This window comes from Microcaecilia unicolor, chromosome 10 (genome assembly GCF_901765095.1).
Source record: "Microcaecilia unicolor chromosome 10, aMicUni1.1, whole genome shotgun sequence".
Classification (NCBI taxonomy): Eukaryota; Metazoa; Chordata; class Amphibia; order Gymnophiona; family Siphonopidae; genus Microcaecilia; species Microcaecilia unicolor.
This window is the reverse complement of record NC_044040.1, coordinates 19,188,499-19,205,042: the sequence shown is the minus strand read 5'-3', so window position 1 is coordinate 19,205,042 and position 16,544 is coordinate 19,188,499. Positions and strand designations below refer to the sequence as shown.

Sequence of the window (16,544 nt, the reverse complement as noted above, 5' to 3'; positions counted from 1 at the left end):
TAGGGTGGTGGACTTTGGTCCTGGGGAACTGAGGAAATGAGTTCGATTCCCGGCACAGGCAGCTCCTTGTGACTCTGGGCAAGTCACTTAACCCTCCATTGCCCCATGTAAGCCGCATTGAGCCTGCCATGAGTGGGAAAGCGCAGGGTACAAATGTAACAAAAATAAAATAGATACTATTGGAGATTCTACATGGAATGTTGCTACTATTGGAGATTCTACATGGAATGTTGCTACTATTGGAGAATCTACATGGAATGTTGCTACTATTGGAGATTCTACATGGAATGTTACTATTCCACTAGCAACATTTCATGTAGAAGGCTGCGCAGGCTTCTGTTTCTGTGAGTCTGATGTCAGACTCACAGAAGCAGAAGCCTGTGCGGCCACATTGGTGATCTGCAAGGGCCGACTAGTGGAATAGCAACATTCCATGTAGAATCTCAAATAGTAGCAACAGTGGAGGAGTGGCCTAGTGGTTAGGGTGGTGGACTTTGGTCTTGGGGAACTGAGTTCAATTCCCACTTCAGGCACAGGCAGCTCCTTGTGACTCTGGGCAAGTCACTTAACCCTCCATTGCCCCATGTAAGCCGCATTGAGCCTGCCATGAGTGGGAAAGCGCAGGGTACAAATGTAAAAAAAAAAAAAAGAGATCCAGACTCCATTCCATTGTGTTCCTCCTCTTTAACCTCAGGTAAGTCACCTCAATTCCCTCCACTAAAAAGCAGATTTGAAAACTCTTTAGGGTTGAGACTTAGTCACCATACGAATCATCTTCCATGCTGCAGGATATACAGCTAGAGCTTCCCTGTTCTAAAACCTCTCATTCGGGTACTGCAAAAGTTTAAAGGGAAGCTCCAGAGCCAACCTCAAAGGATGACGCTCCCAACCCAGTTCAAGCAATCCAAATGTCCAATTAATCTATTTTCTTAAGGACTGGACTGTAAGCCAAAGGTAGTCTGCTATTTAGACTGACATAGAGAAGCCACTGCTTGACCCGGGATTGATAGCATGGAATGATGCTATTTGGGATTCCAGAATCTTGTTACTAATTGAGATTCTGAATGGAATCTTGCTATTCTGGGGTTCTACGTGGAATGATGCTACTATCTGGGATTCAGTCAGGTACTTATGACCTGGATTGGCCACTGTTGAAAAGCAGGATACTGGGCTAGATGGACCATTGGTGTGACCCAGTATGGCTATTCTTATGTTCTAAAGTAAAAAGGAGTGGAGGAGTGGCCTAGTGGTTAGGGTGGTGGTCTTTGGTCCTGGGGAACTGAGTTCGATTCCCACTTCAGGCTCAGGCAGCTCCTTGTGACTCTGGGCAAGTCACTTAACCCTCCATTGCCCCATGTAAGCCGCATTGAGCCTGCCATGAGTGGGAAAGCGCGGGGTACAAATGTAACAAAACAAACAAAAAAAAAAAAGGACAGAAAGGCGGTATATCAAGTCCCATTACCTTCCCCCCCCCCCCTTCCCCCTAAAGGTTGTCAAAATCCCTTTGGCAGCTAATTAGGAAACCAAGGGGGCCCCCTTTTACAAAACAGAGGTAAAACGTGGCCTGTGCTATCCTCACAACGGGTCTTTGCAGTATACTAAAGCCACTTTTAGTGCTGCCAGGAAATGGTTGATTTTTTTTATTTCCGCAGAAAATGGCCATGCAATAATTTTCCCATTAGCACATGAGAAAGTTATTAGCTTCTATTTTGTAGGCGATAAGGGCTCACATGCTAGTCTACTCTCCGTCCCCAGTACTAAAAAATAATCTATTAGCACTTGGGTAACACGCACATGCAAAAGCTGTGGGACACCTAAGCACACCCCAATGTCGTGCATTGTAACCTGCAGTAATCACGCGTTAGTGATTAGTACAGATTAGTAAAAGGAAACCCCCAAATGAAGTTTGCATTTGAAGTCTATGTTGGTTTAAGATAATACTTGTACGTGGCTATATTATGCACTAGAATGTATTTTAATACTAGCATTACAAATTTATCAAAGCAAAGTGCAGCAGATGTTTTTATATGAACACTAGTAAAAAAGGCCCGTTTCCGAAACAAATGAAACGAGCGCTAGCATGTAGTTTTTTTTTTTCTCCTGTAGTTTTTCCTTTGAAGAGAAAAGCACTGTATGAAGCGGCGCTGTCTTTTCCCAGGGTGATTGAGGTCGGGGAATCCTTGAGGTAGGTTAGGGGTTGCCTTATGCCGGGGATGTTTTTTGTTGGTTGGCGGGAGAGCAGCACTGTCTGGGGCCATCGGTTTTAACGGTATTTTTGGTCCTTGTGGCAAGCAGCGGTGTCTTGTTTTGGGTGGTGTGGTTTGCGGAAGGGAGAGTACGCCACTCTTTCGGTTCGTTATAGGGCAGCAGCGTAGGAACGATGCAGGAGGAATGCAGGATGAATGCGCAGCGGGAAGCAGCGCGGTGTGTGCATCCTCGAGGTGGGTGACGGGTTTTTTGAGGCGGGGGATGGTTTTGCACGTCCTAGGTTGCTTGGTTCGTGAGAAGGTGAAGGGGGGGAGGTGTTCCAGTTATGTGCACGTGCGTGATAATGTTTTTTTTTTCTTTGTTGCTTCCGGTTTTGTATATTGAAGGAATTAGCGTTTTTGTATATTCAAGCAGTTTGCCAGCCAGTCTCTACCGAATCCTAGGCTGGGGAGGAGTAGGGAAACACACTCCGTGTGTTTCCCTACTCCTCCCCCCGCCTGGGTCAGTCTGTGATGCAGGCTAGGTCGGGTTTAATTTTTGCAGGTGGCGGCGCACGTTGCAGATGGCGAGGGGCACGCTGTACTCCTGTTTCCCCGGGTCCAACAACAATATTTGTGGTCATACCCAGTGCTGGGATATTCTCTGTTTCCAGCGGCGTTCATCTGCTCTCTGTGCTGCTCAGACAATGAGGCATTCTACAGCTGAATGCTCCTCCCGTCTTCTGTTTTTTTCTTCTGATTGGTGAGTTCTATGTTGCATTCCATTGCCTGGTAACAGTTCTGCTTTGTTAGTGGGCAAGCCCCTTCTGATAGGTCCCTTCTGATAGGTCCGTGTTATGTCGGATGGCTTCACCACCATGAAACCATGAACCCTTTATCGTGTGCTGTGACTTCAGAATCTTTGTCCTCAGAATGGTCACGGTGCGTTTTATTATATTAGATGGGAATGAATGTAAAAAATCAGCCTTCTATCATGTGCTGCCTTCTCTGAAGCATTTTACACTTTCCTACTTCTGCCGCATGAAGTCTAATTTTTATATTTTTAACCCTGTACTCTGGTCAGATTCCTGCTGAGTAAGGTTCCGGACTGGGCCCAACCCCCGTCCGCATCCCCTCCCAGACCAGCAAAGATCTACCTGGTGGTATAATGACAGCCTCCCCCCCTCCCCATACCTGGAAAAAGATGGAGGCAGGAAAGCGGGAGCAACATCTCCCACCCTCCTGCCTCGGGGCCTCTCCTGCACAAAATGGCACTGCCCAGCCATGGTGCACCCCAGGATGCACAGGGCGAGGCCAAGCACTATACAAAGAAGAAAACTCCTTATAGGGTACTTAGCCCCACCCAATGCATCCCAGGATGCACCGGGCTGGGGCTCTGCCATTCTGGCAGGAGGGTGGTAGGTGTTGCTCTTGCCCTCCTGCCGTCATCTGTTTCCAGGTATAGGAGTGGGGAGGAGGGGGAGGAAAGAGGGAGTCACTAGACCACCAGGGTCATTGTTGCCTTTGGAGGGAGTCAGGAAAAGGGTATGTGAGGGCTCGGGGTCACCAGAGCTATTCTTGTTTTGGGGGGAGGTTCAAGGGTCCATTGGATCACTGGAGATTGCTTTTGTGGGGGGCTAGAAGTGTGTGGGGGGGGGGCGGGGGGGGGGAGTCAGAAGGGGGATCGGAGAGTGTCGGGGTCTAGTCCGCATCAGGAGCTGTCAAATGCATTTAACAGCTCAGAGTTGCAAACAGAAACCGATGCACAAAGAGAGATCCATGCAAACCTCTTTGTGCATCAGTCACTGTTTGCAACTCGCTAAATTTTACCAAGGCAGCCATAATTGATGGCTGCCTTTGAGCATCGGGCCCTAAGTAATTTGTAATATTAAGGAGTTTAGCCGCCTTTTGTAAATGATGCTGAGAGTGACACTTACAAAATAAGTACTTGAATATATGTAAACCGCTTTGAATGTAGTTGCAAAAACCTCAGAAAGGTGGTATATCAAGTCCCATTTCCCTTTCCCCCTTTATGACATCACAATATCAGAAGTGAGCCAAGTATCGGGCAATCAAGCCATTGTGACATCACTGATGAGGTTGGCTCTTATTGGTGGAATGAGTGGAGGAGTAGCCTAGTGGTTAGTGCAGCGGACTTTGATCCTTGGGAACTGGGTTTGATTCCCACAGCAGCTCCTTGTGACTCTGGGCAAGTCAGAAGCAGGTACAAAATAAGTATCCGTATATACTATGTAAACTGCTTTGAAAGTAGTTGCAAAAACCACAGAAAGGCGGTATATCAAGTCCCATTTCCCTTTCCCCCATTATTCAAATTCAGGTACGGCAAGTCCCCGCCCCACAGAATTTACATTCTTACATTCTGCATGGTTACCTGAGGCACAGGGAGATAAATTAACTTGCCCAAAGTCAGAAAGAGTGGCAGTGGGGAAAATGAAGATTGGAACCCTGGTTTCCCTTGCGCTCAAGCCCATTGATAATAGCCACCAGGCCACTCCCCTCCCCTTCTTATTTAAGGTTGCCTTCCCTGACTTTCCAAATGGTCTCAGGACCCATGTTCAAATCTGTCTTTTTTTTTTTTATGTTTAAATCTTGTTTATTAGCAACCATTTCAAACATACAATCACAGTGATAACGTAAGATAATAAAGCAAAGTCAATAATGTCAATATAATCATTAATCTTTGCTATTATTTTCCCCTTGGTTTCCCCCCTTACCCTCCAATCCTCCCCCCTCCCTCTCCCTCCCTCTTCCTCTCTTTATAGTACTATTTTTGGTCTTCGGGATAGTGGATTCTAATGTACTCAAAAGAAAATATGCCAACACAACATTCCAAATCTAAGATGTACTTATATTCCTGCCTTCTAGAATATTTTATTAACAGTTTAGGAGTCTGCTTCGTGCAACCGGCGTCAGGGTGTCCCAATATGGGGCCCAGGTCTTGCAAAACCCGTCTCCTCCCCTTCTGGAGGCCAGGTCTCCGACTCCTCTCTTTTCCAGCATACAACACTGCATCATGGCTCCTCGCCACTGTGAGACACTGGGCCCCTCTTGTTGTAACCATAATTGTAAAATTATTCGCTTTCCCATCAAGACGGTCCGTCTCAGAAAGGCCCTCAAGCCTTCGGGTGATTGTCCTTGAACAATGAACTTATCGAACATTTGACCCGGGGATGGGCACCACCGGACTTTCCACATCTGTGAAATCTTTAGTCCCAGCTCTGTCCAGAACTTCTTCACCGGGGGGCAAGCCCAAAACATGTGTCCCAAAGTGGCTCCCACACTTTGGACAATCGTCAAATCTGTCTTTTACACATCCCATTTAACAGGAATAAACCCTCAGCCAAAGCACGTTTAGTACAAACCTTGGTCTTCCAAATGTATTCCTAGCTCTCTTAATACTTGCATCGTGCCGAAGACCCTCCCCTTCTGGGGCTTGTAAGGTTTATTATACAAAGGCAACATTATCAAGCACTTTCCTTTGACCATCGATTGCCCATAAGAATATAAAAGCAAATATCAACAGGTGTTCCCTTAAATCAATGCCTCTGATGTGTCATACTGAAAACTCAGAAGAATCACCACTTGGTTCCTAGGTGTCAGAAGCTCATGACAGCTGAAGAGCATTTATTAACTACTACCCTGTTTTCCCGAAAATAAGACATCCCCTGAAAATAAGACCTGGTAGAGGTTTTGCTGAATTGCTAAATATAAGGCCTCCCCCCGAAAGTAAGACCTAGCAAAGTTTTTGTTTGGCCCCGATGGGACATGGACACAGAAACCTTAATTTTTTTTCGCTGCAACCCAAAGACGAAATAATATTAAAGAAATGCAAGAAACAAGACTGAGGTGGAATATTTACCTGAAATATATTCGACATGAGTAAGAGATACAGGCAGCCATTCAGCCAAGAGGGAAACTCTCCTACCGCCGCCATCTTACCCAGATACTGGGTGTTTAGAAACAGCCAATTAGAGCAATTGAAAGGATCGAGTAAGCGCTAACAAATCAGAGGACACTACAAGTCAGAAGGAAGCCAGTGGTGATCGAGAATAAAAATAAAAACCTCTGCCTTTCTGCTTATAATTTTCAGTCAGCGAATCAAAAATAGAATGGTTGCTTTATGGGATATCAACCAATGAAAAGGTTGCAGGTCCAATGATTCCATCGAATCAGAGAACGCTTGAAAATTTTACCGGCTGGGACGGAAACTGATCTAGCTGCTGCTGTGTGTGTGTGTAGTCGTCATCATTGTGGAGGTAGTGATGGCGATATGGTACTGTGTTGTGGTTTATTAGGGGAGGTTGTTTGTTTTTTTGTGTCCTTGTGAGGTGAGAGCCGGACGTCTATAACACAAAGCAACGCATTCTTTTCCTCGTTCTTCCTCTATCAGGGGCCATCTTTGGGATTTTTTCTTGTGTGTGTGTGTAATCGTTTGGTCCTCTAGTGTGGTGATTTATAAAGCATTTGGGTATGGCTTGTACTTCGGGGGTGTTTCCCCGAAAAATAAGACATCCCCTGAAAATAAGACCTAGCGCATCTTTGGGAGCAAAAATTAATATAAGACACTGTCTTATTTTCGGGGAAACACGGTAAGCTTTATCGAAGCACCAATACTAGATTCTTCAAATCGCCAGAAAGCACTATTTTTTTTTTGTTGTCTGAGCCTGGAGACCAGCTGTGCACTTTGATCACCCTTTCCGAACCTAAAACACAGTCTTATAGCTTCCAAATTAAGAAGCTGGGTAGGGAGGGAAAGGGGTCCTTTGAACTTAGTTAAGTGGATAGAAAATATGTATTCAGAGTATTTGTGAAGAATACAGATGGGACCTAATTATTACTGAATATTTATTTAGCACATTTATATCCCACATTTTCCCACTTAGATGTAGGCTCAATGTGGCTTACACAATACCGGAGAGGGAGGTTCCGGTTCAATAAAATACAAATACACAATATATTAATCAACTTGAAAGAAACGTAAGTATAGAACAACAATGAAAATAAAGAGGCGGTGGTGATAGAAGTCCAATATGGTCCATAGTTTTCCTGTGTCGCAGGAAGTAGAAAGTTAATTTGGGTCAGGGGGATAGGCCTTCTTAAACAGGTTGGTTTTCAGTAATTTTCTGAAGTTGAGGTGGTTATGAATAGATGTTGTTGGTTTTATATATACATTGTTATCTATACATTTAGATTGAGCAGAATACAAGTTTTTTTTAAATAGATTTAATAGTGGTGGAATTAGGTCTCACCTCATCTGGGGTGTCCTTAGACTCTGGCTGAGAGGCAACAGCACGGCGGGCAAGGTTCCCAGCTCGGATATTGCTGAGGTTAATCTGCCTCTCCGGAGGCGGCCCACCCCGGGGCTGACCACGGACGATAATGGCACAGCCTGAGAGCACCTGCAGGAAAAAAACAAGATGTTTAACTGAGGGCCTGTTCTGAATACCCCCCATCATCCCAAAACAAGTACGTTTAATGTTTAAGAATTTGACTACAAGATGGACCAGTGACATCATCAACACACAGGATTAATGTACTATTAAAGTGAATGAAAACTCCCTTGCATCCGTTATTCCATGCTCAGCTAGCTAATTCAGGTTACCCAGGTTCCTCAAAATGCGAGGAACCTAGGTAAATTTTCTCCCTTCAGCGTCCCCACCCCCCACCCCCACACTTTACTGGTGTTACTGTTAGAGATCTTCTGGTGTATTCCTCTCTAGAATTTCTGTCCCTCTGCATTCCCCCATTTGCCCTCCACCCCCACATAGTATTGAGGGGGGGATGCCCTCTGAACTTGCCAAAACTGTCCAGAAGACTAACACCTGAAAATATTGTACCCAGTAGCGTAGCAAGGGGAGGCCGGAAGAGGCGGTCCGCCCCGGGTGTCAGCTCAGGGGGGGTGCTCCCTGCCAGCTCCCCCCCCCCCTCGGCGAATCGACACCCTCCCCCCCCCCCCCCCCCGACCAGCTCCCACACCCTACCTTTAAAAAGAATATCGGGAGGCGAGGCGCCCTGCCCTGCACGTAAAAGAAATGTGGACCGTCGGGTCTTCCCTCGCTCTGTCCCGCCCTCCGCTGACGCAACTTCCTATTTCCGCAAGGGCAGGACAGACAGCGAGAGAAGGCCCGACGGTCCACATTTCTTTTACATGCAGGGCAGGGTGCGGGAGCTGGTTGGGGGGAGGGGGATGTCATCGTGCTGCACCGGGGGGGGGAGTTGCAACGACAAACCGCCCCGCCCCGGGTGGCAGCCCCCCCTGCTACGCCACTGATTGTACCCTGTATTGATTAAACTGAATTGTGGTGGACTGTTAAGTTGCTGCAGCTCAGCTTAGCCAGGATTTTTTTTTTGGCTTTGAGATCAAGCAAAGATCAGCTCAGTTTGCAATGTAAAGGGGGAATGAGGTGTCTATTTGCTGTGTCTCTCGACCACAGGGACCACGGGCTTGCTGCTTTAACACAGCCTAATTGGTTCTAAAAGTTACAGGCCTGCAGAGCAGCTCTAAGAAACGTATTTACACTCGATATCCCACCTTTCCTACAAAGCTGCTTGCATTAAAAATTCATAACAGTAAAAATAAAAAAAAATGCATTGGCACTGGTATAAAATAACCCTCCCCCTCCCCATATGCCTGAATAGCCGTGGTTTCTCCAGTTTGTTAAATTGCAAATTTTACTCAGCTCTAATCTCTGGTAGCAGTTCATTGCAAAAGCTGGAACCTACGTAAGTAAATGCTCAGCTGTGTATGAAGAATCCGATCACTAATAGAAATGGAATAGAAAGTTGGTGCTGAAAAGAGTGAAGCAATCTGGCAGGAGTCTAACAATAGCTCAGATGCAGCACAACAAAGCAGGATTTATTAAACCCCAAAATGCAATTAAACGGTTTTACTTCTAATGTTGAAAACAGACTCCTACAGATTACAGCAACAAAATGTTTCAATTCTCTGACACCAACACGCAAGCATATAAACACCAGCAATATAGCTCAAAAGATCACTTAGCTCAAACTCAAACATCTGCTTGGTAGCCAGACTCATTACAGACAGCCCCCCCGTCATTAGAGCTTTGCATTACTAAGGCCTGGGAAGCAATCTCAGCTAGGGAATGGGACGACGGCTGACGTACTGCAGAGGTATGGAAGGTCTGAAACTACTACTACTACTTAACATTTCTAGAGCGCTACTAGGGTTACGCAGCGCTGTACAAAATAAACAAGGACGGTCCCTGCTCAAAGGAGCTTACAATCTAAGGAACGAAATGTCAAGTTGGGCAGTCTAGGTTTCCTGGGCAGAGGTGTAGAGGTTAGGTGCCGAAGGCGACATTGAAGAGGTGGGCTTTAAGCAGAGATTTGAAGATGGGCAGGGAGGGGGCCTGGCGTATGGGCTCGGGGAGTTTGTTCCATGCGTGGGGTGAGGCGAGGCAAAAAGGGCGGAGTCTGGAGTTGGTGGTGGTGGAGAAGGGTACTGAAAGGAGGGATTTGTCTTGAGAGCGGAGGGTATGGGTAGGAACGTAAGGGGAGATGAGGGTTGAGAGGTAAGGAGGGGCTGCAGATCGAGTACATTTGTAGGTTAGTAGCAGAAGCTTGAATTGAATGCGGTACCTGATCGGAAGCCAATGAAGTGACTTGAGGAGAGGGGTGGTATGAGTGTATCGGTTCAGGCTAATGGTTCAGACTAATGGGTACGCCCGACAGCGAGCTCCTGTATCTCTCAAGATACTGTACGTTGTGTATTTACTCACAGATTGCTGTAGATGACTTTGGGTTCAGCTCCTTAGGAAGCATCTGCGAAACAGGAGCTCGCTGTCGGGCGTACCCATTAGTTTCAGAGCGCACAGCAGCTAAGTACATTTACATTATAAAATACAACTTAAGAAGCTTGATCAAGTTTGAAAATCGAGCTTTTTTTTTTTTGGCTTCTGACGATACTCGCCAGCATATATACCTAATGAAAAGAAATATTTCAAAGTATACGCTGAGCGATGCGGTCCACCGAACTGCCGATATTAGCAACAGTGTGAACCGAGTATCTGATGTCTTTTCCTCGAAATATATAACACATCAAGAAGAGAGATTTACTTGCTAATAGTGGACTTAATATTATCTTGTTTTAAGCAAGTACAAGGTATAACGTTAGAGGTATGGAAGGGCAATGGACCCAAGGGTGCCAACTGGTGCCCACTTACACAACAGCATCTGGAAGCACTTTGGGAGCTGCACCCCGTTCAAAGGAGGCTCATGCACATAGGTCTTAAGCTACTGAGACATATCAGAAACAAACAGAGAAACAAACCTACTGAAAGCTGTAATTAGAACTGTGGAGTCATTACAATTCGATTAAAGTAATAACTTTTTCCACGATTAAAAATTTTAATCGTGTTGACTGTGCCCGACTACTCTCTGCCTTCCAGCTCCCATGGGTCCAACACTGAGGCACAAACCATTTCCTGCCTTCCTCCGCCAGCCCTGTCGCCTCCTCTGTGACGCCCTGTTTCTGGCAAGGTGTGGCACATGGCTGTGGTGGAGGAAGGTAGGTAACAGTATTCACCACAGTGTTGGACCCACAGGTGCTGGAGAAAGAAAAAAATGACAGCAGCCTGTACAGCAGCGATGTTGGAACTACAGGATCTAGGGAAGGGAAGACCGCAGAGGACGACAGCTGCAGCAGCAACGATGGAAGCAGCGGTGGGCTGGGAGACGCAGGGGGCAATGGCAATCCTAGGTCAATCCCTGCCCCCGTGGTAATCAATGATGCTGTTATTAGGTGAAATACTGGTCCAATGCCAAACCAGCTAACTTAAGATTAAACAATTTTAACTGCGATTACGGTTTGTAATCGCCCAGCAGCCAAACTGTTTAACTCCTAATGAAAGTCAGATGGCAAGAAACTCATTAAAAAAAATAGGGGCAACATGTTTCCGGTAATATGACGTTTGTAATATGTGTACGTTTCCCCTTTAAAGCCACCAAAACTTAAATGGTTTACAAACAAACACCTGTAATAGGAACAAGAAAAAAGGCAAAATGAATGTGGAAGAACACATTTTTGTGATCATTAATATTTGCCAGTCAACTAGAAACTAGCACACTGTGTCAGCTGCAATATGAATCACAGCCAGACCTGGTGCTGAAGGTGTAGAAAGTATGGAAACAGGAATTAGATGCAGTATGGGTGGATGAAGTTAAGTCCCACAGTGACTCAAGTGTCACTACAGCAGGTCTTTCGAGAGGACCTTACAAGACTGGGCGGCTAAATGGCAGATGACGTTTAATGTGAGCAAGTGCAAGGTGATGCATGTGGGAAAAAAGAACCCGAATTATAGCTACGTCATGCAAGGTTCCACGTTAGGAGTTACGGACCAAGAAAGGGATCTGGGTGTCGTCGTCAATAATACGCTGAAACCTTCTGCTCAGTGTGCTGCTGCGACTAGGAAAGCGAATAGAATGTTGGGTATTATTAGGAAAGGTATGGAAAACAAGTGTGAGGATGTTATAATGCCGTTGTATCGCTCCATGGTGCGACCGCACCTTGAGTATTGTGTTCAATTCTGGTCGCCGCATCTCAAGAAAGATATAGTAGAATTGGAAAAGGTGCAGCGAAGGGCGACTAAAATGATAGCGGGGATGGGACGACTTCCCTATGAAGAAAGACTAAGGAGGCTGGAGCTTTTCAGCTTGGAGAAGAGACGGCTCAGGGGAGACATGATAGAGGTATATAAAATAATGAGTGGAGTGGAACAGGTGGATGTGAAGCGTCCATTCACGCTTTCCAAAAATACTAGGACTAGGGGGCATGCAATGAAACTACAGTGTAGTAAATTTAAAACAAATCGAAGAAAATGTTTCTTCACCCAACGTGTAATTAAACTCTGGAATTCGTTGCCGGAGAACTTGGTGAAGGCGGTTAGCTTGGCAGAGTTTAAAAAGGGGTTAGACGGTTTCCTAAAGGACAAGTCCATAAACCGCTACTAAACGGACTTGGAAAAATCCAAAATCCCAGGAATAACATGTATAGAATGTTTGTACGTTTGGGAAGCTGGCCAGGTGCCCTTGGCCTGGATTGGCCGCTGTCGTGGACAAGATGCTGGGCTCGATGGACCCTTGGTCTTTTCCCAGTATGGCATTACTTATGTACTTCTAACTGTCCCATCAAAAATTCCTGAGGGGGGGCCTTAGAAGCTTGTTCCAGGATACTCACTGTTTTCTCCAAACTTTGAGTAGCTGTTAAACCTGGTTCAGCTTGGGCTCCCGCTGTCAGCTCATGCAGGCTCCCTCCCTGTTCGCCAGGCGCTTGTCCAGCAGTCATAGCGGCAGGACTTGCAGTAAGAGCTTCCCTTCCAGGCTGTGGGGGTGCTGCACGTTCTACAGGGCTCAGGGAGGCCCCGTTAACACTGCCGTCTGGCGTCAATACGCCAGCCCCAGCAGAAGGAGTCGATGCCAACCCAGGACCGGACGCCCCTCGAAAATGATCCAGCGTTGTTTGGCGTGATTGGGGCATTCCGCCCGAGACAAGGGGAGCCTCTCGAACTCTACCCCTCCTCTTAACCATCAGAAATCGGGTAAGGTTCGCGCAAGCTTGGCTGATGAGCAAATTCAGAGCGTGTCCGCTTGATCTGTTCAGTCAGTCGCCATCTTGGATCGTTTGTAGCTTTTCTTTGCACCGTTTCAATTCTTTTTACATCCTTCGCAAGGTACAGCCTCCAAAACTGAACACAATACTCCAGGTGGGGCCTCACCAACGACATTCGCATGCCAACATCTAGACGCAGCTGTTTACGCCTTGACAAAGGCTGCTTTAAATGACAACTGTTATAGCTGCACATGTAACTGACAGTATTCTATAATCTTAGTATGTAAGTGCTGGGTCTGACCTGCTCATTCCCCCTCCCCCCCCCCCCTGTATACACCCCACTACAGTTATACACTACAGCTTTTGCAATGCTAAGTTTCGAGAATTTATTTATTTATAGCATTTATATCCCACAGTATTCCCACCCATGGGCAGGCTCAAAGTGGCTTACAACAGTCTATAAAAACGTTCAACAATTCAGAAAAACAAACAATATCGTAAGAGAGAAAGCGAAATAGCGAGGTGGGAAAAGGGGAAAGAGTAGCGGTGGATCAGTATGTCGCTAAGACAGTTGTAATTCAGAAGGAAGAGACACCAGGTGGGTTTGGAGCGTTTGCTCTACCAAAAAGGAAGGTCTTGAGGCGCTTCTTGAAGGTCGGGTGATCAGGAGTAAGTTTGACCAATTGAGGCAGCCCATTCCGCAATTGAGTGCTAAGATAGGAGAAGGTGGAATCATAATAGGTCTTATACTTGAGGCCACAAAAAACTGCATTTAAGTGCAGTTATGTGCATAACTGGAAGTAATGCCCCAAAACACACATGGGCAAGCGGTCTGCAAGATCCAGAACAGAACAGAAAAACAGACCCACATGGTGAAATAAAACAACATATATTTAACGCAAATACATAAAATCAGCATACAACTTTCCTCTAACCACCCAACATGGCATGTTTTGCCCTCTCAAGGGCTAACTCAGGGCTGAACATATATACTTTATATATTTATTTAGATTTTGCTCACACCTTTTCTGGTAGTAGCTCAAGGTGAGTTACATTCTGGTACATTGAGTATTTCCCTGTCTCTGGAGGGTTCACAATCCAAGTTTTTACCTGAGGCAATGGAGGGTTAAGTGACTTGCCCAACATCACAAGGAGCAGCAGTGGGATTTGAACTGGCCACCTTCTGGATTTCAAGACCGGTGCTCTAACCACTAGGCCACTCCTTCACTCACCACTAGGCCACTCCTCCACATGAAACCAGCAGAACAGTCCAACGTTTTTCCCTGTCTGGTTAGTGAAGTACTAAGAATAAAGCTCAGAAACAGTGAACTGTCTTTTCCAAGTAGCTGCAGCCCGACATACAGGCTGCTTACAATTTCCCAAAGGAATTCCCAGATGATATCATTGGCCTCAATAAACCATCAAACTCCAGAAAAAAAAAAAAAGAGCAACTAAAAAAACTCCCAAAAACGGAGAAAAAAGTTGCTCACCAATAAAAACAGATAAAAATGGCCAAAACCCACAGTCTGTTTTAGTCTTCAAAAAACAAAAATCCCCATTATTCCCAATAAATACCGCTGGTAATTCATGAATTATGTCAAAATACAGTCTCATAAATACTTAGCTGGACTGAGGAGGCACCCTGTCCCCAATCTAATCTCGGTTCCACCTCCTGAAGCAGCAGGTTCGCGAAACAAGTGGTCCTTGTTGATGTTTTGGGCAGGTAGTGTGGTTTTGACGATCCGCAGCGGGGACAGGACGCCTCTTCAGTCAAGTCACATTTTTGTGGGACTGTATTTTGATATAATTTATGAACTACCAGCAGTATTTATGGGGACTAATGGGAATTTTTGTTTTTTTTGATGACTAAAACAAACCCGTGTGGGTTTCAGCCATTTTTCTCTTTTTTGGTGAGCAACTTTTTCTCCATTTTGGGGAGTTTTGTGGTTGCTCTCTTATTTCTGGAGTTTGATGATTTATCGAGGCCAATGATCTGGGAATTCCTTTAGAAAAACTGACAGCCACACTGATGTTCTGAGCTTTGAGGACTTGTTTAAATTTTGAGATTTTTTTTAGCCCCCCTTCCCCACAGTCTGTGATAACCACTTTGTCAGTAAACTGCATGTTTCATATTTTTTGAGGATATTTTGAAAGTTTGCTACCCCTTGGGTATTTCTACTTTTAATGGCATCAATACTGACCATTTTATTTATCATAATTATTATTATTTGTTACATTTGTATCCCACATTTTCCCACCTATTTGCAGGCTCAATGTGGCTTTATTAGTACCGTAAAGGCGTTCGCCAATTCCGGTATGAACAAATACAGTAATGTTGTGGTAGAATAAGGTTCGTGTGTACAGACACGTTAGGGAATCGTAGAGAGGAAGAGTTATATGTCCATTACGAGCTTTGGTTTCGCTGTGTTGCAGGGTTCAGGCATTTAAGTTGGGTCGATAGGGTATGCCTTTTTGAACAGGTTAGTTTTTAATGATTTCCTGAAGTTTAGGTGGTCGTAGGTTGTCTTCACAATTTTTGTTGTACATCATTTTGTGGCCATTAGTAAAAAGTGCTTAATCAAGATTAAATGTATGGGGGGGGGGGGGGGGGGGGGGAATGGAGAACTAATGTAACACTGATGTAATGACAGCCCAAAAGTGCATCATAAAATTTAAGCTGTCTCATTCATTGCAAATGGCACAGTAGACAAATTCATGCCATTGTAGTTATTTGTCTTATCACCACACGACTGGATTTTTTTTTTATATATATATAAAAGAAAGCAAAAAATTCAGGGAAACCATGTGGCTAATGGAAACTGCAAAAAGAAAAAAAAATGGACACTAGCAGTTTTATATTTCCTACTGCCACATGTCACTGATCTCCAGGCGATATGATCAACTATTACAGTAAACAGATTCAGTGGGTGAATTTTCTTTAGTATTGCAAAGAAATATGCATGCTGGCCTACATTAAAAATCCCCAGCACTTTATCAAAAGCATTGTGGCCAATACAAGTGAAGGGGACATCTGTTATACATACTGCAGCAGATTAATACCGGAATTAAGTTTGCTGCTGTTTGTTGCTCTAGGAAGCACACTGACGAGTTGCACAATTCCATGAGCTATCACTCCAAACACTTCTTCCAGAGACTATTCAGGAGTCTATAAAGAGTGCAAAAATTTAAGTACAAAGTAGAGAGCTGCACAGGAACGGGGTTCGCCGGAATCACAGGCAAGACCATCGGATGTCACCTGACCTACTGGCGCGTGCATGTGGTGACCTCTCAGCACACAGTGCCAGAAATCAGAGACAAATCTTACATTTGCACACCAGAGTGTTCTAAGTTTCAGCTGCCATTCCTTCCTTGCCTACAGTGATGTGGCTCAAATTCAGAGAGAGACTGAGGGAGCTGACCAGAATTTTCTTTTATGTACCATTACATTCTTGCGGGGATGGGGTTGGGATGGATTAAATTTTTGAGGGGATGGGTGGGGATGGGTTGGGATGGATTAAATTTTTGAGGGGATGGGTAAGATTCCAGTGGGGACAGGTGGGGATGGGTGAGATTCTAGCAGGGACGGGCGGGGATGGGTAAGATTTCTGTCCCCGTGCAACTCTCTAGTACAAAGCTGGTATTCTAGAACCAGCCTCGACATCCAGAGGTAGCCGGGTTCAAATCCCACAGGTGCTCCTTTTGATCTTGGCCAATTCACTTAACCCTCCATTGCCTCGGGTACAAAACAAATTAGATTGTGACCCCTC

General features: G+C 45.3%; 1 protein-coding gene across 1 annotated transcript in view; it reads right to left on the bottom strand.

Moving 5' to 3' along the window:
* Window positions 1-16,544, bottom strand: part of SND1 (staphylococcal nuclease and tudor domain containing 1) — a 1,412,868-nt gene that overhangs the window by 1,355,780 nt on the left and 40,544 nt on the right. The window contains exon 2 of the mRNA XM_030217129.1: window positions 7,457-7,606. Coding sequence (XP_030072989.1) covers window positions 7,457-7,606 — 150 coding nt within the window. The remainder of the gene's footprint in view (window positions 1-7,456; window positions 7,607-16,544) is intronic.